This window comes from Pseudonaja textilis, chromosome 3 (assembly GCF_049901715.1).
Source record: "Pseudonaja textilis isolate UNSWEBS1 chromosome 3, rPseTex1.2, whole genome shotgun sequence".
Taxonomy (NCBI): domain Eukaryota; kingdom Metazoa; phylum Chordata; class Lepidosauria; order Squamata; family Elapidae; genus Pseudonaja; species Pseudonaja textilis.
The window spans coordinates 95,270,319-95,295,169 of NC_141992.1; the positions used below are offsets into that span (position 1 = coordinate 95,270,319).

Here is a 24,851-nt window from a genome sequence, read left to right on the forward strand (position 1 = left end):
CTGTTGGTGGTTAGCAGCTTTTCTATCACATGATGTGGCTAAGGAAACCTCTGAGTCTTGGCTCTTTGCATTCTCAAGCAAGTCAGCTCTTCTTAACAAGAGATGATACTCAGTGAAGCGTCTTTAAAAAGAAAAGTCAAGCTCTCAAGTCTTCCAGGTTAACAAACTGTAGTCAAATGCTGAACCACAAAGCTGCTATTCAAAATTCAACCTCAGAACACTGTAGAATTCTCCTGCATTAAAAAAAGTAAAAAGCAGGGGAAATGATTGCAGCCAAGACTTCCTATAATGCAGCTGGATCCTCAACTACAATAATCTTTTGTAAACATATGAGATTGTACATAACTGGAGCTTGCATCCTTTGCTGAATATTCCATAATTTCTCCTACTATTTTTTTCAAACTTCTCTCTACAAAAGTAAAACATTGATTTTTTTTTTTAAACACAGTATTCTTGATTCCCAGTTTTCCTAACAGGACTCTTTAAGTACAAAAATTATGAAATTTTGAATAATTCTTCCTAATCACCCATCCTATTCATGTCAGAGGAACTGTTCAAGGTGCTTGCGAGTTAAAAGATTAGCCAATGACATCACCATTGCCCTAGAAACACCTGTCGGGGCTCCTTTCATGTCAACGCAAGGAGCTGGAGCGAATGATGGGAGTCCACCCCACCACGCAGCAGGACTCAAGTCTCAAATGTGGGCCTGCTAATTTCCAACCCAACATCCTAACCACAGGAGCCACTGTGCTCTCTTCCCAATCTAATTGCACAGGACAAATTAGGCTTCTGATTTTTTTTCTTTGGAAACCTAGATGACATCTTTAACTTACAAAATTTATCTACAAAGATTCCGTCCTATAGCTTGAACTCTAAGAAGCACAAGAAAAGTTCATGGCATCATACATGTAAGCAACAAGGCCACTTGGCCAGAGCTATGAAATACAATTAGTCTTCTTGTTTCCTCTTTTATAGCTTATGGTTCTAGTCTACATGATTTAAGCACAAACATGAGCTGACTACTAAAGTTTGAATAAAAAAAGGGGGGGGGGCTGTTTAAGGAGCAAGTATAGCATGGAGACTAAGCTCCAAATTAGAAATCCAAATTTTGCCTGTGCTCTTAACTTACTAAGTGCTGTGAAGCAGCTAAATCTGTATCCACTTTTTATCTACTGTATGGAAATCATAACAGATATTTTAAGTGTCTTTTGCAAATATCACCAGATAGTTCACGGGAAATGCATTGGACTTTATAAAAGTATTTAAAAGATAATAAATTGTTTAATATTTGGGGGGCATCGATACTCCTGCAAGCCACATTGATTAAGGGAGAAAGAAATTGTTGTTCTATTGTATAGTTGGGGCACCATTTCCTTTTTGTTATGTAAGGTACATCGATAGATCATAATCCGATTGATACTGTTTCTCCAAAGATGGGCTGTGTAATCTGAAAACACTGTAGTACGTAAGTTTGGCAATTCATCATCTCTGTCTCTTTTAACTGAGTTTATTTGTCTTTTGTCACTTCTTCCCTTGATTTCAGAGCAATTAGAGGGGGAATAATTAAAGCACAGTTTGTGTTGCCCAATATGAAAGTGGCCTGATAAAGTCATCTTTATCCTAAACAGACAACGTGTGTCCATGTGGCTTGTTGGTGCCAGTCAGAATCTATGTCCCTGACTACCTTTTTTTCAATGGTCTTTAATCATAAAATTAAATTGGATGCTGGGAAGCAAAGCACCAGCCTCTGAACTGGAGATAAGAAGCTGACTTGTTTTCTGTAATTGGCTGGAGTAGCAATTTCATCACTTGATAAGATTCACACAGAAGCCATTTTATCATCACTCCTACCATCTGAAAATTTCCAAATCTGCTCCAACATAAATAGATTATCTCCAATTATTGCTATGACCCCTTAGACTATTATATTAAAAGTGATAACTAGTTAACTATCTTATTTCTCTAGATTTCCTGGGGTCAAAAGTATGGAAAGTTGACATATTTTTTGTTGGACATCCTAATTCTTATTCAGAGGGAACTAGTAATAAAAAGGGAAGGGTAGAGAGAAGAACAGGAATAAAGACTGCTTTTCGGTAAATCTTTGCAACATTGGAAGACTAATAGACAGTTGTCTGTTTAAATGCCAGCTCATAGCTCTTATTCCTCCAGAATTATGGGAGTAGTTTCATGAACCCAAAAACATTGTCTCTTCTGTTTCAGGAAACTCTGAGTGTTGCAATGGTCTTTCTATATACAATGGAGGAAATAATGTTCTCACTACTGCAGGAGTGTGGTAATTGGACACTCCCATCTATTGGATAACCCAGTGCTTTCTCCTCTTGTAGCATTTTGGAAAATGAGAGGTTGAAGAGCAGGAAAAATGGATCTGCATACCCACAGACTGTCATCCAGATTTCCACGTGATAAATAAACAGCAGAGCAGAGCAAGGCTTATTTTTTTTAAGCCCAGACTTATTATTTCACACAATGGTTCATTTTGGAAGAGAGACCTAGACAGAAAGCCCAGTGTTTTCTATGTGTAAGCATATGGATTTATGTTACACAGACATGGATTAAAGTTTTCCTTCTTACTTGCAAGTTGCCCAACAGGTTGCACCACTGCTTCCTCTGTGATGTTTGTATTGTGTTTTGACATTTGTAAAGCTGGAAAGCATTGCATGACTGTTTTGACATTTATTTTTAAGGTTAATGCTTTTAGTGTTGGCTGATCAAGTGCTTAAAAATGAAACCCAGCCTCTGAAAGATTAATTAGTTTACCAAAAAGACATAAGAAAGTAAACTTGACTATATCATACTGAGCTAAGATGAAACAAAGACCAAAAGGAAGATCTAGTTTTTGAATGATTTGTAGATCAGAAGAGAGAAAGAGCAGGATTTTGAAGGGGAACTGATATTGCAATAGGTGATCTTGCTTGGGTTCCATGATCAGTCTCTGTTCAAGGTAAAATGGGGAGTATACGGGACTTAACAGAAAAACAGAATAACAGAATTGGAAGGGACCTTGAAAGTCTCCTAGTCCAATCCCCTGCTCAAACAGGAAACCCTATACCATTTCAGACAAGCAGATGTTCTTAAAATCCTCCAGTGTTGGAGCACCCACAACTTCTGAAGACAAGTCATTCCACTGTTTAATTGTTCTAATGGTCAGGGAATTTCTCCTTAGTTCTAGGTTTGTTCTCTTCTTGATTAGTTTCCATCCATTGCTTCTTGTCCTGCATTCAGGTGCTTTGGAGAATATGTTGGCTCCCTTTTCTTTGTGGCAAGCCCCTTAGATATTAGAACACCACTGCTATCATGTCATCTCTAGTCCTTCTTTTCATTAAAGTAGACATACCCACTTTCATTAAACTAGACCTACCCACTTCTTGAAATCACTCTTCATATCACCATTAGTCTCCAGTCCCCTAATCTTTGTTGTTGTGCTGTCCAGACAGTTTAGAGTTAATGGCATTTGGGATAGTTAGTTAGGAATTGAGAGGCTGTCCCCTTAAGGGAATGCATCATGGTAAACGTAGTTAAGGTATCCTGGGAATTGTAGTACATGTCATGTGGTCACATCTGTAATCCTGATTGATCACTGAATTGACCCTTGGTGGGTTGGGGGAGATTTCTTCACTCTTGCCAACACAGCCTCATGGTAGCAGCTCTACCCCCTGATTCTACGACTATGGGATGAAATATGGGATAGAAAGATTACTATCATTTACTATTCTGTCTTTTGGTTCACTTGCTGAATATAAAGACAGATAGAATAACTACAAATTCTTCCATACAAAGTGTTAGGGATACACCCTAGCAAGATCTGCAGGGCAGGCAGGCAGGCAGGCAGAATATGTGAGATATCGTTTTTTTTGTAGCTTACACTCAGTAAACAGAGGCACAGTGCTAATTAAATAGTTTTATTCCAGCAAGAGTTAAAGCATAGTCAAAACAGTCCATATATCATTCACTTAGTTCAGTCCGTCCAGGGATTATTCAGTTGCAAATTCCAGTGTCGAAAAAGAGAGGTCAGTAAACTTACAAATGTCAGTCCGGTGATATATCTCCTCGCAGTAGAGAGATATGTAGAACTCAAAAACTCCTCTCTTCCCTCAGCAACTCTTCAGTAGGGGAAGGACGCAGCTAACAAACCATCAACGTAATCCAATCCAGTAATTGTCAGTAATTGCCAGCAAACCGTCAGGGAATCGTCAGCAATCAATCAGGTTGTCTTGCTCCCTCTTATGGTGGTTTCACACCACACCCAAAATTACATGCTTTGCATTTAAAGTGACACACACTTAAACTAACAATCCTAGCTTATATATATTATTTTACCCAAACTAGTTACATACAAAGTTTCTTTTATTGGATTATATCAGGTATCCTTAAGGTAACTCACAGTTATGCAAAGAATTGGACATTAGATGCATCTTGACATAACTGTGAGTTACCTTAAGGATATCTAATATAATCCAATAAAAGAAACTTTGTATGGAAGAATGTGTAGAGTTATTCTATCTGTCTTTATATTCAGCAAGTGAACCCAAAGACAGAATCGTTGTTCTTCTTCACAAACAAATACTTCCTTTCCTGAACTAACCAGAGTGATCTTAGGCATAGTGAAGGGATTCTCCTGGCTTCTTGCGTTGGAGAGAATTAAATTTATATGCAATGTATTCTCCTATTTGCTATCTGATTCTACTCATTCAGCGGTGTGCATGCTAAGTATGGTTTTTATACTAAATGGTAGAGCAAAGATTTGGGTATAGATAGGATCTGTAACTGGCGTGGCTTGGATCTGCTGAAATTTAGAAACTTTATTGAAATGCAGGATATTAAGGTGGTCCCTTCCAATAGATTGATAAATCTGAAAGGTTTTTTTAAAAATAATTTTTGAAGATTCTGCAGTCATCTGTACAGGTGATTGTTTTGAAATCTTGGTCTCCCTCTGAAAAGGATGGTAACATAGTTACTTCAAAAAACCTCCCTGATATGTGTGAGTGAGTAATTCTGAAGGTGACTTAGGTAACTACCATGAAAGCTACAATAAGTAGCTTTAAGGATTTAAGGATGAGAATTTAAGTTTCAGATTTTTACTTTCATCTTCAAATCTACTGTCTTTCCTAGCTGGAAAGAACCAAAAGCAGAATGAAACCAAATTTCTTAACTTTGCATTATTTATCTATTATTTCTTGAGTGCTTGGCTGCATGCTGAAGATAAGACCTCATGATTCTCCTGCTCATCTGTTTATTTACATTGGGAAAATGGTCTCCAAGAAAGATTTTGCAACACAAAAGCATTGTTCATAATGATCGACATCTTATATATTACAATAATTGCTTCTCACATATCTGTGAGAGAATTAGATTTATTTTGGGTACCTGGGATTTATTCATGCATGTTTGAATGTAGGCATTCAGTTGCCCAGAAATTCCAGAGCTGTGGGCTAAGGCTGGAAAGTTAAAAATGTCCCCAAGAATCCAGTGGCAATTACTTCCACAAAGCTGGCAAGAAAAGTTCATAAATGCAGTTACCAACGTTAACCTTGATTCAACAGCATCTTCACTCGTTGCAGCAGGTAGCAGCCTCTAGATACTTTGGCTGATATTAAAAATATGTCAAGCAGGGTCTGCTTAATACTTGAGATATCAACAAAAAATGCTAGGGTTGTAGACTAGACTGGAAAGTAGAGCAACAACAATTATAGAAATGGAGGCAAACCCCTTCCAAATAAAACTTCATGAATTCTTAACTTTCATTATAAATAAAGATCCCTTGCTTACCCATAGGGATTTTGTACAGGAAAAATACTATTCTACTCCCAGAAACAAATAGAAGTAGTTCTGTACCTCTGAGAGAAATCTCATTAATGCATCAGTTGATTACCTGTGCTTGATGAGCCATCCTAGGAAAATCCCCTTGGGAACCTTTTAAGTTATCTAAAAGTTCTTGCTTTTCAGTAGAGACTTTCAAATATGCAACAGGATTATCACTTAATTATAGCAAGATAAAGAGTCACACTAAATCATGGGTGAACAAACTTTGAAGTGACAGTTTAGGATCTTGGTATCTCTTAAGCCATAAATTGAAACAAACTCTGATACCAGGATCCTTTTTTTTTCTTCAGCAGCTAATTTTTTCATTAATAATTGCCATTCTTATTCCTCCATCCCAGATTTAAATTGAATAGGTGAGTAAAAGTAATTAACAAAGTGTTTACAAAAATAAGTTCTTGAGAATCTATATTTATATTTCATTAACTTCCTATTTAGAACAGAAAAGTATTCTGTGCAGAGCACTTAGTTCTGGTTCAGATGACACAATCCAGAAAATAGTTTCATGTTTGCTAGCATTCTACTGTATCAAGCTAATTGTTTGTTTGTTCCCCAAACAAGAAAAAGAATAATTGTCTCATCCCTGTGGAATGATGATGTCATGTTGTGCTATACAGCAGGCAAAGCTATCTAATAAATTTTAGTAGTTCCCTGGTTATTAGAATCAACTAAAGAAATAATAAATAATCGTGTTTTGTTATTCCAAAGATTAGGTTTAGGATCTTATTCCAATTTTCAGAAGAGGTATAGCATAATGTTACAGAAGATTGTTTGGATTAAATTCAGTGGTAACAGAATGAATTCCCAATTGGTAAAAATTATTCCAAAAATACTATATTGCCAAATGCCTGCTAGTCTGTTTTTAAAGAAAAACTGAAACAACCCCCCCCCTCATTTTAGTGATATAATAATAGGCATTTTGAATACCTTTATTCATTCTGATTACCCAAACTTACACTATCAAGTGAATCTAGTAATTGATTATTCTATTGGCCTTTAAGACTAAAATTGATATTTTTGGCCTTTAAGACTATGCGCCTTATAACATTTCAAATCAGTCTGTTTTCTTTGGAACTTTTATGAAGTAAAAAGAGTCTTTGGCTCTTCTAGTGTTTGAGAATCTGCTGTAATACCCAGCGAGTGAAAAACTATACCCTCTAACTAAGCTATTTTTCTTTAACCCGGGCCCACTGTCATTTTAGGATTCAGGAAGGGTGCTACTCCTATCTCTGAAAGCATGTGGATGTGTGAGAAGACCCATTACCAATGACAGTGACTAAGGCAGAAGGGATGAGCATGTTGTATCTTCTCTGCATTCAGATACCAGCACTCCACAAATGGTCCTGGTTAGAAATGAGCATCACAATTAAATTTGAAAATATGGGACTTAGTCCTACCACTACAATGATGAAAGTTTCTGGGTCTTCATCTGACTTCTTTTCTGCTTTTGGTGGAAGCTTCCAGCCATTCCCCCCCCTCCCCCCAAACCTTATGCAGGTAGTCTTTGACCTTCAACAGTTCTCTTAGTAAATTTATGTGACTTATGATCATTTTCTATAGTTACAACCTTTGCAGCATCCCCATGGGCACATGATCTAAATTCAGATGCTTGGCAAGTGACTAGTATTTATGACAGTTGCAGTATCCCGGAGTCATGTGATCATCGTTTGTGACCTTCTGACAAGCAAAGTCAAGGGGGAAGTCAGATTCACTTAACAACTGGGTTACTAACATCAATTGCAATGATTCACTTAACAGCTGTGGAAAGAAAAGTCATAAAATGGGATAAAAATCATTTAACAGTCTCAACAACAGAAATTTTGGGCTTAGTTGGGGTCGTAAAACAAGGACTATCTATATGTACATATGTGCGTGTGTGTGTATCCATTCCATTTCATTCTCCTCATCAGCATCAAACACCAAGTGTTTACTATATGTTTGTTGAAATGCAGAGTCCGGAAATAAAATTTAAATCTCATATTTGCTTAGCAGTTCCACTGGCAATATAGTGGGAGCCATGTGGGACATCCCATAGCTAATTGGGGGTGGAAACTGCATCATTGCAAAAAAGACATCTCAACCCAGGAAGAAGAGAAATGTGACAAAGAAATTTGAGATTATTTATGCTACATGTACTGAGTTAATCTGAGAATTTCTAAAGCCAGCTGTCTGTCAAGCTTCTGTATTTTGCCCTTTTCGGAAACCTATGTGATTCTGCCTCACAGGATGCAACAACAGATATGATAGTCTTTTCCTACTTTCTTTTTATAGTATTCATGGCACACTACCTATGATAGAAGAGCCAATGAATAACCAGTATCAGAATTAGTAATTACTATAGCCTCATTTTTCACAATTGTGTCCAGGGCCTTTTTAAATGATCCAAATTTCTATTATCACAACTGTCAGTATCAAATTCTCAGTTTAACTGTGCACTTTAGGAAAAAAGTGCTAGTTCTAAATGTTCCTGCTATAAGTTTCAATGCATGAACCGGAGTTCTAACACTGTCAGAGAATAACCAATGTTCTTTGGCCACATTTTTTTTCTCTTCTATGTCATTATATGCCTTTATCAGATCTTCCCTTATCTTCCTTCATGCTAAGTGAAATAATCTTTCTTCGCAGAGAGCTGAAACTCCTTAATCATTTTCATGTATGCATGCTGATATATATTATAATGTATGCTTTAAGTGCAGCTACACAACACTCTGAAACATGTTCTTATCATAGATTTTTACAGTATTAGCAATTATATTTTCACTCCTTTTCTTAAGGCTTCCAAGCATGAAATGATTGAATTGTCCACTTTGACCCTAAGATCTCTTTCTAGAGGCTGATCTCTATTTCCTACTTGCCTCATCATGAGCTCCATTACTGTTTGGGGAGCAAAGGGATGGATGATGTCATCTTCTGCCTTCCCCTAATCTTCTGGGAAGGTGATACTCATCTGAATTTTCTGGTTCTACAACAAAAGTAATGCTTCTCCTCCTCTATGATTCAAACGGGACAGTCCAGTCCACCTGCTCAACCTCATTCCATCCTCAACAAAGGCCTCCTTTCAAATTGGCCAATGCGTATTCTGACAGGCATGCTTTCCAGAACCCATTCTCTGTATTTGATGGCCATTTGTACTGGACTATTTGTTCTTAAAGGCAGAATTCCCCCCTCTCCTTTCCTTTTATAGGTTTAATAGCAGATCAGTTAAATCACATTTATTATTTTTTTAAAGGTCAGCAGAGAAAGGATGATTTCTTTTTAAAAAAAGCACTGGGTGAAATTGACCAGAGTTCTATCAAGTGTCCCCTTCTATAGCAGCCTAAGTTCCAGGAAGAATTAGAAACTTCCTGGCTGAAGCACAAACTGGACAGTAGCAAGCCCTCACAAGAATATGACCAAAATAGAGGAAGGAGTTGAAATCCAGAAAGGGATTTTATTCATTTGACTTCATTTGCAACCAGTTCATGTGTAGGATTCAAACAATGTGGAAAAGCTCCTAGTCACTTAGTGCCAGCTTATATATGAAATTTTGGATTTCTTTGCCGACTTGCATCAATTTACACTTGTTTACACTGAAATATACTTGCTGCCTAGAATGCATTCTTCTTATATTATTAGAATTATTCCATTATTTTGGTGAGGACTTTTTGGAGGTTAACAGCTATATAGTGATCAAATTAAAGATATCTATGTTGATTTCTAGTCTAGGTAGTCAGAAAGGCATTTTTATCTGTCTGGTTGTCTCAAGCCTCATATACTTTATCAGGACAATTTGTCTTTGTACAATTAAAATAATAAATTTCAAATATAATGAAAGTTGATCAAATTATATATTAATATCAGGATCCTTTTGGTCTGGGCTGCTATGAGGCTTTTGCTCATAAGGCTTTCCTAGAACAAAAAATGTCTTAGGGAAGATGCTAGAGGGATGCTCTTTCACATACAAAAGACAAGATGTTATGGCTGAGCTTTCATGTAGCATGGTGCATTACTTGCCTGGTTGGTTTCATAATAGGCTTTGCCTATCAAAATTATTTCGTACCTAGCAACTGAAAAAACAAGTAATTGCAAAAAAAACCTTCAGGTATCAGAGACCTGGTGGTGCAGTGGTTAGAATGCAGTTGACTCTGCCCTGGACTTTGATCCTGACCAGCTCAAGGTTGATTCAGTCTTACATTCTTCCCAAGTCGGTAAAATGAGGACTCAATTGTTGGGGTATGTAATATGTAAACCACTTAGACAGGACTGTAAAACACTATGAAGTGGTATATAAATCTAAGTGCTAATGCTATCAAGAATGAATAGCTAAACAAGCAGTCAAGGTTTTATTTTCCTTAAAACACTATGTCAAAGAAAACCAACTTCACATTTATTTATTCAAATCAGTTGTTTCTTGTATCTTTCAGATCCTTTCAAGCAGCCTTCCTTTGAAAGTCAAGCATTTTTAGAAGCTGTCCAGTTTTTCCGTCAGGAGAAAGGCCATTATGGGCTGTCGGAAATGATTATAGGAAATGAAAATCAGGTAATTACATCAGGAAGCATGGGAATAGAAAACTTTTATGAAAAGTCTTCCATTCTTTTTGACAGAATTCCATTCTTTATGGAAAGATTTTTCTGAAAAGCATGTTCATCTCAACCATTCTCAGGTCTAACCAATTTCTTTTCTCCTCAAACCAAAAGACAAAATTATTAAATTTTATCTCTTTCCAGATTCTTAGCAACCTTGTGATGGAGGAGCTCCTACCTAGCCTTCAGAGCATGGTGCTCCCTAAAATGAAAGGAAAAAGAAACGACCGAAAGCGGGCATGGTTTTGTGTAAGTATTATATTATATTGCCTGATCAGGAAGTTCTTTTTAAAAACAAAAAACAAAACCATAAGTTGATAACCACTTCTGTTCAAGAAAATCTCCTGAATGTGTATATGAAGTCAATAAGTCTTAAACTGAAATAAAAGTAGACTATTTTCATGCTTTTGAAAAGTAGAATATTTCAGAGATGTATGTTACCTTTTTTTTTTAAAAAAATAGTATGTTTCAAATAAGAAGCAGGTTGTTTATAAGTGTAACTAGCATTCAAACCATCACTCCTCTAGAATGTTCCTTGCTAGCAAATGGCAAAACTCAGACTTCTTTTCACTAAATATTTCAAAACCATTTGTTCTTTCGTTAATCTGGAACTTAGTATCTTTCAAGAGATGTTGCAGCTAGAAATAGCCACTGAGAGGCAAAGGTTACAGGTAGTCCTCAACTTACAATAGTTCATTTAGTGACCATTCAATGTTATTACAGCACTGAAAAAAATTGACTTATGACTCTTATGACTTACAACTGTTGCAGCATCCCCATGGTCACATGATCAAAATTCAGATGCTTGGCAATTGGCTCATATTTATGATGGTTGCAGTGTCCTGGGGTCATGTGATTATCTTTTGTGACCATCTGACAAGCAGAGTCAATGGAAAGCCAGATTCATTCATAACTGTGTGACTAACTTAACCACTGCAATTATTCACTTAATATCTGTGGTACAAAAGATTGTAAAATGGGCAAAATTCAGTTAACAAATGCAACAGAAATGTTGGGCTCAATTATAGTCTGAAGTCAAAGCCTACATGTATTAATAACATATGTGACTCTACTTATATAAAAGTTATATTTTAATTACAAGAGTATTCATTAACTTCGTGGTTAATTCATGAAGCTGGTTTGGAGCTGGTTTGCATGGATAGCAAATAATTTCATTCCATGCTTTTTGTTATAGATTCTAGAAGAAACATACCATTTGGTCCATGATCAGGTATCAGATGGTTTACGTGCTCTAAAAGAAGAATGCAAAAAGGTCACTCTAGGACTAGAGGGAACTATTCGTTCAAATATAGACCAGATTGTCACTTCGAAAGACTTTCTGGCTACAAAAATAAAAGGTAAGTTGAATGTCACACAATCAGCCTTTTGTGTTTTTCCTTTTTACATCTATTAATCACAGTATCAGTTGACAATTCTAATTTGCATATATCTAAAAGAAAATTAATTCAGACTTTTTTAATGTTTGCCTCTTTTGAGGATATCTACATTTATATGGCATGGGCCCAAATATTTTATAATATGTTCATACTGCATGTTATTTCTTTTGAGATGGAAATCCCTGTTTAAGTGGATGCAGCAAATGCATGCTTAATAGTGTATATGATGTAATTCTATTTTGTTAAAAAGCAAATAAAATAAAATAAAATAAACAGTATAGTACAAATGAAGATGATCAATAGCACTTCCAGTTTTGGCCTGCAGTTCGGTGCACATTTATTGAGCAATTACAGCTTTTTTTTCTTTAAAAAGCATAAATTGGGTTGCATATCTTGTCAGAATATTGGAAAATCTCATAGTAACAGAATCTGCAAATCAGTTCCATCACTGAGGAAACTTTATTAACTTGAGTTAGAAATAATTAATTATCATATTGTAATATTATTAAAAGTATTTAGTTGCCTGCTATGGAGTATCTCCACGATGACTGAAACCCAACATTTATAGCTGTTTTAATGATATTGGTATTACAATATGGTCAAGAAATATACCACAGACTAACACTTGGTGGAGCAGTCATGGAAAAAATGTCAAATACTGTGATGTGTCTATACCAGTGTTTTCAACCTTGTAGTTCTTATTTGGGTGAATTCCAACCCTCAGGCTACTTGGGAAATTCTGGGAGTTTGAGTCCATGCATCTGAGAGCTTCCAAGGTTGAGAAAAACTTGTCTATACTGTAAAAATCAGAATCTGTGATACTCCCTGTGATACTCTATGGCAGCAGCGCTAATATTTTGGGCACCAGAGAATGGTTCCAGGGAGAGAGATTTTTCCGTGGACCAGAGAGGATGTGGTTTTGTATGCTGATTGCATCCCATGGCTGGGGCTTTGCTTGTTTGTGTGACCCAATTGCTCATATGTTGCCAGTCCATGGACCAGGGGTTGGGTATCCCTGCTCTATGGAAATGGAAGTTCGACTTTAAAGAAGAAGGATAGAAGAGTATACATGCTTTTGAACTTTTGTATTGGAAAAGACTCCTGAGAATACTGTGGACAATCAAGAAAACAAACCAAAGGATCACTGAACAAATTAACTCAATTTGTCCATTTGAGCAAAAATAACCAGGCTTTAATTATTATATTTCGGAGACATTATGCAAAGACCCAGATTCTGGAAAAAATCTCTAATCCTGGGAAAGGTAGAAGGAAATAGAAGAATATTAGCTGTAGATGGATACAGTGGTAAAGAGTACACTGTTGGGAAACCTGAAAGAACAGGTTAAGGATAGATCATCATGGAGAAAAACTCTCTATGTGGTCACTGGGAGTTGAAAACAATGACACATAATCAAATCAATTAATTAATCAAAAATTAATTATTTCTAATTCAAGTAAATAAAGCTTGCTTAATGATAGAACTGGTTAGATTCTGATACTACCACATTTTTCCAATACTGTATTCTAATATGACATGCAGACAGGGCTCATCCTGGTGCAAATTATTCTGCATCAGGAATCTATTGAAGTGACCAGATGCATTCAGCTTTCAAGAGAAAATATCTTGTATTTTCTTAATTCTGAAATGTAATTGCATCATAGGGCAGCATCATTGCATACTATGCTGGTGGTTTTATACTGTACTTGTATTCACTTACAGTGAAAAAGGCCCATTATTATGTTTTTCAATTAAGTGGTATGCTGGTATGTAAAATGCACCAACTTATACATTTTGCATTTCTACAATATGATGTCTACATGCATGCATAAGTAGTCCCAGTCCTACAATCCAACTGGTGATAGATGTTGGTTCTGTTCTTTTTGATAATAAAAATTATGTGTGACCTCATTCTTATAGTTCCCTTACCTGTTTCCTTTTTGGGCAATATGGAAACTATTAAGCTACCTTTGAACTGTAATTCACCACATGGCCCAGAATATCCTTTGCTTTCATAACAAGTTTGACGTGTGTGTTTTAGGGGATTGATTTAGGCTTTTAAACCTTGCAAAGCTTATAAAAATTGAATTGACCCAATAGCAGATAATAGGAGCAATCTAGAAATCAATTTTTTGAGTTTCATGCCCAGTGAAAAGAAATTAATGAGTTTTATTTATTTGATTTAGAAACCATCTGACTCTCTCCCACCTCTTTGCTTGCTCTGTGAAGCTCTGGAAGGTGTTTTTTAATGTACCTGTTACCATTATTGCTAAGTAATCACATATTTGCTAACAGGCTTTTCAGAGTTTTACATATTACTGTACTATATTACTCTAATGTTGAAAACCGGCAGTGAAGTCAGAATTGATGATCACATGACCATGGGACACAGCGACCATTATAAATGCATGCTAGTTGCTGAGACTGGTTCTGAATCTATTTTTTGAGTGCTGTTGCAAATTCAAATGTTTGCTGAATGCGTAGACAGGGAGGACTATGTGTAGATGGCAATTTTTGTTTAAAGTCTTCTTCCTTCTTAGAGTTCAATTCAGGTTTATCTTAAATCTTCAGGGAGCATAGCTGAACCTATCCAGATCTGTTGCAGTGAAAGTATTCAGCCCTTTTTAGCTTCTGTACTAGAGGAACTCATGGGGCCAGTGAGCTCTGGATTCACCGAAGTCTGTCTGGTGTTTGAAAAGGAAGTCAACGCAATCAGCCAAACCTTTCAAGCAACAAATGATGTTGCAACACTAAATGAGGTAAGCAAACCGTGATGATAAATTATTTGCCTTCTGCATGAATGGAAGTCACTTAGGGTCATTAGCCTTCAGTTTCTTCTCTGTGGCATGATAGATTTATCTTGGTCAGATGTTTCCAAGTCTGACTGAGATCCCATACCCTTGCCTTTGGCAAATAACTATCTCTTAGTTTCTATCTGTACATGAAAAATAAGAAGAACCTGTCTCACATGAAATGTATAGAACAGGATTATAAACGTTGGTAAACTACTTTCCATAACCTGGACTTGTCATGTTTTTGTTTATTGTTAGACAATCATTCCCCTGAAAATCTCAGAAACAACATGTTTGAAAGGGAAAAAATTGTACAATACATCCTACAAAAATATAATCTTTAGATATGGATAATATAGATTTAGATACTATAGATAAACTGCAGCAGAGCAGAAGACACAAGTCAACGATGTAACATGAGGATACAATTCAGGAATTGCCTTCTTTCCTTTCCCTTTCCTTCCATGATAGCTTAATCATTCCTTTTTACTGAGGAAGGCCAGCAAAACTCCAGAAATCTTTCTCCCTTACCATATGATACCAAGGGCTGCTGCAATGGTATAACTACCGGGTTACACAACCTTCTAATTTTTAATGGATAGTAAATGTACCATTACTGGAAAATCTACTTCCTTCCCAATCTGTGTTTCTGACAGAATGTGAATCACCTGATGAACCTGCCAAACAACTCTGTCAAAATGGAGCCTTGCTATCTAAAAGTCAATTTTCTTCAAGAGCAACACCAGGACCTCAAGACTCGCTTCAAATTCCACAACATTGACTTGGTTATCCAGAGGACACATAATGTAATGCAGGAGGTATGATATGATTCATATATACTTTGACCATCAGCAATATGCAGGCCAATTTTCTGAGTTTAATATAGCTTTGGATTACTTGCCAACCAATAGTTGGTCACCCCTTTTATGATTTCTAATGATTTGGGATCCCAAATGCAAGTTAGAATTCCTTTTAGAGATGTAACCAAGGCCACTTAAATCAAATCTCTGAATCACATAGTCATGAAGGTAGATTCACTCCCATCTGGCAAGGTTCTGATGATATAAACATAAATGGTTTGTGGATTACGCTGAGCCACAGTTTATTGAGCATGATTTAAAAGCTCTAATACATGGGTTCATATAATGTACTAACAATAAACAAAAAACCTGCATGATGACTTTATGTACAAACCAATTCATGGAATAATTCATGAAGACAAAGGTATTTGCAATAAGAAGAAAAAACATTGCCAACATGCCTTGTAAATAAATATTTCTATCTACAAATAAAGTAGTTAGATGTTGACAAAGAGACAGATGTGAGTGGCAGATGGACATCTGCAAGAAAATAAATAAGGCAACTATTTTTTTTATCTGTTTTTAGATTCTGGAAAATGCAGTATACACATTTGAGCAACTACTGGGTTTAAATCACTCCAAAGACATAACTAAAATGGCAACAGCCATTGAAAAAGTCAAACTTCGTGTTCTTAAGGTGAAGTATTTATTTCTTTTGCTTGTTCTCAAAGTAGGAATGTTGGGTTATAATGTTCATTATAAAATCCAAATGCCAAATAAGGTATTTTATTTATATTTCTGTTAATGAAAAGTACAGATAATTATTTGAATTGTCTAGATGAAAAATACTACATATTTTAATAGTATGTCTTTAATCTGTATTGTGTTGATAAGAGACAATGGTGATCATGATAATATATTGAAAACACAGTAAAGGTGTGTTTGAGCAGAGCTGCTTTTATGGGAAAATAAATTTAATGGTACACCTAAAGGAGAAGAAGTTGAAAATTGAAATTTGGAAATTGAGAGAGATAATAAGTAAAACAGCTAACATTTTGAAATCATTAAGGACTTACTGAAGGAAAGGAAAACTTGGGTTTGTTCATGGTAGCAAAATATGCATTACATCCTATTTAAATGTATTTCTATATGGAGCCTGAGTTGCATTAGGTAATATATCTGAAGTTGGCCTTCTGCATAATTAGAAGTCTGACTTCTAATTCAATTCTGAATGGACATATACTATCATATATATATATGTGCAACATGGGTCTAAGGTGACTTTTGCAAAAAAAAAAAGAGAATTGACAATAAAGTGAGCAGCAAAATGTATATATGTATGTCTTTGAATTTGCATCCTATGCTACACTATGCAAGGTCAGATGACTATTTTCCAATTCCCCTTCATATCTTTTGATAAGATTAAATACACTCCAGAGTGTCCTGATAGAGATTGGATGAGATACAGAACTTTGGATATGAGTTTCAGAGCAAATCAAAGTCACTAAATAGAAATCAGCTTTTTAGAAAGCCATTGTATAAAATAAAAGGGTAAAGTCTTGTTGGAATCAAACTTGATTCTTGGAGGCTTAATGGACAGGTCCATGTAATGTTCTTGGCAATAATACCAAAATAGTTTCCCATTGCTTTTTTGCATTTTTAAAAAACTTCCCAATCTATAATTCTGATATTTGTTAATGGCTTTCCACTGAAGTACTTAGCCATTTCCATCTTTGCTAAGCTTTTCATGATCAGTCAAATTTGAACTGATGTGTAGATAAAGAGGATGGATTTGAAGAAGAAATGGGGGAAATGTTACGGTACAAAAGACAGAAAGTAAGACAACAAAGATTTGTAGAATCTTTGGGATTTGTAGAAAGTGTGTGTTAGTGATTGGGGGCAAACCCCCAAACAGAATGTGCAGCAGCAGTCAAGCCAGGCAGCCAAATGAGAGAGGAAGGGCCCTAGAGTTTACACACACTGATGACAAACACTGTTTTGTAGTTTAAATAGTTGTTTAATCCAATTAGAGTTTAAACATTGTCAATCAGTCCATATGTCATTCACAAATATATCCATTCAGTAACTTAGTCCATTTACTAGTCAGTTCTATATCCTTATCTGCTTGTAAAGATATCTTCTCCTCTGATACCTTTCCTTTTGAAGACAACGCTGAGTATTCACAGGATATCAGCACATCAATGAAATAGTCCTTTCGTTCAGGTATTCAAACAGTTGTAGCAAACAGTAGCAAACAAACAGTAGCAAGCAGAAAAACAAGCAGAGAGAGGTTACGTTTCTCTTACTGCCTTTTATTGCCGTTTGTAACCGCACCCTTAATTAGTTAATTACAAGCAGTTTGGTGCTTAAAGCTACAAGTTACAAACACCCAAACCTTGGTTTATATATTTATTCACCCAAACTTAGTTGGTGTATCAATGTTATACCCAACATTCTCCCCTTTTGGGTGATATAAATATATAATACCCTTACAATCTAAAACCATACTTTACACAACTCTCTTGGTGCTTAATGGCACCTTGGGCTTTAGTAAAGTTATCAGCTATATTGTCTTCCGACATGCAGTACTCCAGCTGTATCATTTTACTCTTTACAGATTGTCTAACGTTTAAGTACCTTAAATCTGTATGTTTGCTCCTAGTTTTTACTGCAATATTTGTGGCCATTTGAATTGCTGCCTGATTATCTTCATGTACAATTATAGGATAATTTACAGTTAATCCCATGTCATTCATCATCTGCTTATACATGATTAATTCAGTACATAATAACGACAAACAGGAGAATTCTGCTTCCATGGTAGACAAACTTATATGCTGTTGTCTTATTGACTTCCAACCTATTAATGTCTTACCCAGCATTATGGCTGTTCCTGAAGTCGACTTTCTTGTGTCTCTTTCTGATGCAAAACTAGCATCTGCATAAGCACTCAGTATTAGATCACCTTTTGGTTCTAGATACAGTGCATGGTGTAATGTTCCTTTAAGATACCTTAAAATTCTCTTTAATGCTTTCCAATGACATTGAAGTGGATCATTATTATGTCGTGCCAGTTGATTAACACCATAAGCTATATCTGGCCTTGACCAATTGCTAATGTATGATAAGCTACCAATCAAAGATTGATATATTACCTTATCAAACTTGGGACTTTGAGTATCCATTTTGCAAATATCCTGACTCATTGGAGTCTTTGTAGTCTTACAAAGTTCCATCTTATAATCTATTAGCAATTTAGATATCTTATCCTCCTGAGATATCTTAAAACCTTTCTGTGTTTTCAGTATATTCAAACCTAGATATTTCTTTATCTCCCCTAATTGCTTGATTTTTATTTTCTTAGCTAATGATGCTATTATTTTATTGGCTTCATCATTAGTTTCTGTAATCAAAGCAATATCATCTGTGAATAATAGTAATAATGATATTTTCCCATTTGTCTCCCTTTTAAATAGACATGGATCGGCTAAACCGGCTTTAAACCCTATATTGTTTAGTTCCTTTACAATATACTGGTTCCATTCATAGCCTGATTGTTTAAGACCATAGAGGCTCTTTTTTAACAACCAATAATCATTATTATTTTCACCTTTAAATCCGATAGGTTTTTTCATGTATACAGTATGTCTTAGTGGAGCGTGCAAGTAAGCAGTTTCTACATCTAGATGGTTGACTATATATTTCTTACTTGCTGCCCACACTAAAGCTGCCCTTAATGTTGCTGCTTTAAGGTTAGGTGCAAATACCTCATCATAGTCATTGGCATTTTGTCTAAAACCTTGGGCTACTAATCGTGCCTTATGGATTATATTACCATCTTTTTCAGTTTTTATCTTAAAAATCCATTTGCAGCCAATGGGTTTTATATCAACAGGTAATCTCGCATTTTCATATACTTTCATATCCTTTAAGGATTTTAATTCCTTATTCATTGCTGCATACCAACTTTCCTTATCTTTAGTAGGATACATGTTTATTTCATCTACAGTATATGGAACTTTATTAATCTGGCACGCTGTGTTAGCCTGGTATCTATCAGGCGGTCTAGATATTCGTGTAGTTCTTCTGGGAATTGCAGGGCTTGTTTGAGGACTTTTTTGAATTACTACCTGTTCATGTTCCTCAGCTTGCTCAGCTATTGGTACTATTTCTTCCTTTATGGGCTCTATCTCTGCCTGTATTTGTCTCTTTACTTTATTCTTAAAGTTACAGGGATAATTAATGGGATTTCTATAGGATTCAATAATTACTTCTTTATTGTTATCCTGTTCTAACTTATCCCATCCTACGTGCTCTAGAAATTGGGCATTGGCACTACATAACACCTTAGATGTGCCTTTCTCCCAAAATCTATACGCCCTATGGTTTGCTTGGTAACCAACGAAGAATAATTGTTTAGCTCTGTGTTGCCCTTTACGCCTGAGTTGTGTAGGGATATGCACCCATGCTGGTGCACCAAATGTGTGCAGGTAACTCAGATCAGGCTTCCTGCCATGCCACATGGTGAATTGTATTTCACCAGTAGTTGTGTTAACAACGTTGTTCAATATGTTATTAGCACACATTGTGGCCTCCCCGCACAAAGAATCAGGTAATCCAGAATCAGTTAACATTGTTCTAACCATTGCCTGTAGTGTTTGGCCTCTTCTCTCAATAAATGCGTTGTGTTGTGGTCTGTATGGTGCAGATTTCTTGTACTCTATTCCAGCTACCTTTAATCTATTCTGGAATTTGCTGTTAACAAATTCGTACCATTATCTGTCACCAGGGTTATCAGTTGCCGTTTAGACTTTCTTTCTGCAAATTTTAACCAGTTGAAGAAATGTTGATATGTTTCAGTTTTGCTTTTCATTAGATAGCAAAACCCATATCTAGAATAATGGTCCATAATGCTCAGTATATATTGAGCACCCCCATACTGGGTTTCTTTGGACCTATAATGTCTGCAAATACTACTTCTAAAGGTTCTTTAGTTTTGAAACCATTTAGCCTATTTGCAGGCAATATTTTACTCTTATCTTCACAGCAGACATTACAACGCAAATATTTATCACAAGGTTTTAACCTTATTCCATTAGATAACTCTACTGTACATTTTAGCATTTTAAAATTTACATGCCCCAAACACCTATGCAATAAATGGATACATTCATTATGAGGCTTTATATTGTTAAATACAGTCTGTGCCTCCCCTTTCTTACTATCATGTAATACATACAATGTTCCATTTAAAGCTGCAGTTACCTTTTTGTTATCTTTCTCAATTATGCAATTATTATCCTTAAATGTAATTACATAACCTAGTTTGTCTAATACCCTTACAGAAAGCAAGTTCACCTTTAACTGTGGTACATACAACATTTTTATATCCTGGTTTAAGCATGGACAGTATGCAATACCTTCTCCCTTGGCCTTGAGGTTCCAGCCATTAGCAAGTGATATATGTTGAGAGCTTGTTTTATAAATTTTGTCTTATCTCTCGTGATGCAGTGGGATGCACCACTGTCCACCACCCATAAATCATTCTTCACATCACAGTTGCTAAACGTGGCTAGTTCAAAAGATTTCTTTGGCTTTTTTACATTCTGGCTTTTTTCTTTTCTGCAGAATCTTGCCAAATGTCCTCTGCCTCCACAATTAAAACACTTTTTAATTGTGTATGCCATCGAAGATAAATTCTCTTCTTCCGGGTGCTTTAATTTACTTAGTTGGTTTCTTTCAAGCTTTGAAGATAATTTCTCTTCTTTATTAGGTTTATCCTCTCTGAGCTGGTCACGTTCACATCTTCTTCTGGCTTCTTCTAATAGCCTGCCGGTAATCTCGGTTAATGATAAACTATCTTTTGGCAATACTTCTAAAGCAGTCACATAATCATCATAGCTTTGATCTAATGAAGACAGTATGATGTATACTTGTTGCAACTCATTAAATATAAGCTCTTTTTCTTGTAATTCCTGAAAAATGCTCTTCATACAATTTAAATGAGTTAACATGTCTCCATTCTTCTGAAGATGTGTTCAAAATAGTTTGCGTGTAAGATATATATGAGCTCCTACACTGTCCCGAACATATATCTTCCTGAGGTTCTCCCAGCAGTTTGCAGCATTTTCCTCTCCACGGATATGGATAAGTTGCTGGTCAGAGAGAGTCAGTCCTATGATGCATAAAGCCTGCTCATTCTTTCGTTTATAGTCTTGTATCTTTTTGTCATCCTCTTCAACATTAGGATCTAAGTTAGTCACATCTGGTGGGTTTGTTATTATGTCCCACAAACCTTCTCTTCGTAGAAGTAAACTACATTTCATTGACCATGAAACATAGTTTGTTCCATCTAGTCTGGATATCATGGACAGATTTGGCAAATTTACTTGTGCCATTGCTCTTCAGATATGTAACTATTTAAAAAACTACTGAAAAAAAACAGTTTGTTTTTACAGTAATGTGCAACTCACACCAACTCTCACTGCTATATCCTCGTTAGTTAGACTGTGCGCTCTGGGCCCATAACCAATGTTAGTGATTGGGGGCAAACCCCCAAACAGAATGTGCAGCAGCAGTCAAGCCAGGCAGCCAAATGAGAGAGGAAGGGCCCTAGAGTTTACACACACTGATGACAAACACTGTTTTGTAGTTTAAATAGTTGTTTAATCCAATTAGAGTTTAAACATTGTCAATCAGTCCATATGTCATTCACAAATATATCCATTCAGTAACTTAGTCCATTTACTAGTCAGTTCTATATCCTTATCTGCTTGTAAAGATATCTTCTCCTCTGATACCTTTCCTTTTGAAGACAACGCTGAGTATTCACAGGATATCAGCACATCAATGAAATAGTCCTTTCGTTCAGGTATTCAAACAGTTGTAGCAAACAGTAGCAAACAAACAGTAGCAAGCAGAAAAACAAGCAGAGAGAGGTTACGTTTCTCTTACTGCCTTTTATTGCCGTTTGTAACCGCACCCTTAATTAGTTAATTACAAGCAGTTTGGTGCTTAAAGCTACAAGTTACAAACACCCAAACCTTGGTTTATATATTTATTCACCCAAACTTAGTTGGTGTATCAATGTTATACCCAACAGTGTGCAAACATTTCAGAGACTTCCCTAAATCATATAGTTATAAAATAAACAATAGAGGGAGCATAATCAGACTTTCAGTGTTATGTTACTATAGCCAATCTGAGTAAAAGTGAATCTTCCACTGAGTTATTGCCTGCTCCAGTTCTACCTTGTAGGGCTGACAGTTCCCCAACCTGATGTATTTAGATGTGCTTGGGATTCTGGAACTGTAACCCAGACACCCATAGAGGCATATTTTAGAAAGATGACATAAAAGGCATGTCTGTGTTTTATTGTTGATACAATGCCATATACCTAGTTGGATCTAATATTGAGAATAAATGAATGAATAAATTAACAAATAAATAAATTTGCTTATCTTCTTAAGATCTTTGTAAGCTTTTCCTTTTTTTCCTTATCTTTCTTTTCATTTTCTCTCATTACTTCTTTACTTATTTTTCTTTAGTCTTGTTATTTTCAAATTGCAATACTGTTTTTATTCTATTGAAAACTTCCTTAGTAAAAAGTGATATATTTATATAAAAAAGTAACATCGAGTTTGGCTGTGATCCTACAGATAAATATGAAGGAATAGTGATAGTTATTGGCTTTATGCCTTGATTTTAGTGTACGTTAGCAGGGGAGAAAGTTGGGAAGTAGGTGTTTGGCTCTCCAAAATCTCATACTGGATTCTTCTTTTTCCACAAAATTGGCAGCAATATGATTATGACAGTAGTACTATCCGGAAGAAAATATTTCAGGATATCTTGGTCCAGATCACTCTGCCCACACTGCAGCGGACATTGGCTTCAACATATAAACCGGTAGGTTAATATACTGACATAGATGACTCAAAATAGGGTTTGCAAATCAAAACTAAAATGCTAATAATGTCAGCAGACAATGGTTCTTTAGTTTTAAAGACTGGAAATGAAATTATAGAGACAAGATAGCAACAGAGAGTTGGAATCAGCCTTAGTTATTCTTAGGGTCAAGCCATTGAAATATGTAGGATTTATGGTTAACTTAAATCCTGCCGATTTTCAGTGGTTTAGATTACATATGACAAGTTTTTCTTAAACCTATCTATCTTCCTAAAACTCCAAAGTTGTTGTAAAAAAGCTAGTCTTTTCTTTTTTTAGAAAGCCTAAGGAATATATTGGGGGCAGAATATGGATAGTTCCTCATGTTAGAACAAATAATAAAATATAAGGATTGAAGATGACCTTGGGGAGAATCTGTATTTTTCTGCAAAAGTAAAAGATAATTAAAGTTATTTTGGGCAAAATGATAAGATGTTGCAAAGAACCCCTTGCATATTATACCTATAAAAATGAGTTAGAACTTATATGATCCTGTGTATAAAGCATGTGTTATGTTTACTTGAAAAATTAATTCATGCAGTTCTTCCTATGGACATTCTGTTAATGAAAGAGATATACATAAGAGTGAGATATTTTAAAAATATCTGGAAAGACATAAACATGTACATAGTATTTGTGGCATCTTCTCTCAGAGCTTGAGAAAGAGGAGAGCAGTTTGCAAAAGGCTGCATGTTTTTTAAATCAATGTAGATAATTTTTTACCAGTTTAGAAAACTGATAGCCACATTCCTGGTGCATCAAAGAGTGATCAGCAAAAGAATTAAGAAATCTATCTATTTTCCTAATAAATGAAGAATGTGCAGATAATCTGTACTCATACTTTTGCCAAACACATCCTCTTTCCAGTGTCTGAAGAGCCCACTTCTGGCAGTTCCCAGTGAAATTTATCTCATTGCAGAAATAGATTAAGACACCTTCACTCTAAGATATTCTAATAAACCTCACTTTTATTAGACTTTATTATTTTTTCTGTAAATGTGTTGTTTTCTAATTAGCCATTATTACTTTAAATAATATCTTGTTCTGCAGATGCTTCAGGAGTATGAGCAGTACATCTTTGCTGAATATAACAGTGTGATACAAGTTGAAAATGTCTATGAAGAGATTCTGTTTCAGACACTGCTTGATGAATCCCTAAAAGGTAACTTTGCTTCTTATGAGATTCATATCAATCTGTCTTGGCAAGTATAAAAATGAACTGATTATTTCAAGCAGTTTTAAGTTTTACCTTGACCTTTTTCATTCAGCAGTTTTGGGATTGTACCAATAAACCAATAAGTTTAAAACAGGGTTGAACAATCAAAATGTATTATCTATACCTTCACTGGGCACTGTCAGAGTTGAAGACTAATACATCTGGGGGTACCAGATTGAAGAAGGTGCTTTATTAATTTTATGGATGATTTGAGAAAAGAGACTTCCCTCCATTTAGTTCTTCCAAGCTAATATTGCCTTGTTCTCAGCATGTTTCGGTGCTCTTATTATATGGCTGAATATC

At 35.7% G+C, this 24,851-nt stretch overlaps 1 protein-coding gene across 2 annotated transcripts in view; it reads left to right on the plus strand.

Moving 5' to 3' along the window:
• Window positions 1–24,851, plus strand: part of NIBAN1 (niban apoptosis regulator 1) — a 79,196-nt gene that overhangs the window by 51,109 nt on the left and 3,236 nt on the right. For both annotated transcript variants that reach the window (XM_087930428.1, XM_026703257.2), the window contains exons 6-13: window positions 10,242–10,357; window positions 10,546–10,650; window positions 11,597–11,759; window positions 14,368–14,555; window positions 15,245–15,406; window positions 15,975–16,085; window positions 23,186–23,293; window positions 24,383–24,494. In XM_087930428.1, the coding sequence (XP_087786554.1) occupies window positions 10,242–10,357; window positions 10,546–10,650; window positions 11,597–11,759; window positions 14,368–14,555; window positions 15,245–15,406; window positions 15,975–16,085; window positions 23,186–23,293; window positions 24,383–24,494 (1,065 nt within the window). The remainder of the gene's footprint in view (window positions 1–10,241; window positions 10,358–10,545; window positions 10,651–11,596; window positions 11,760–14,367; window positions 14,556–15,244; window positions 15,407–15,974; window positions 16,086–23,185; window positions 23,294–24,382; window positions 24,495–24,851) is intronic.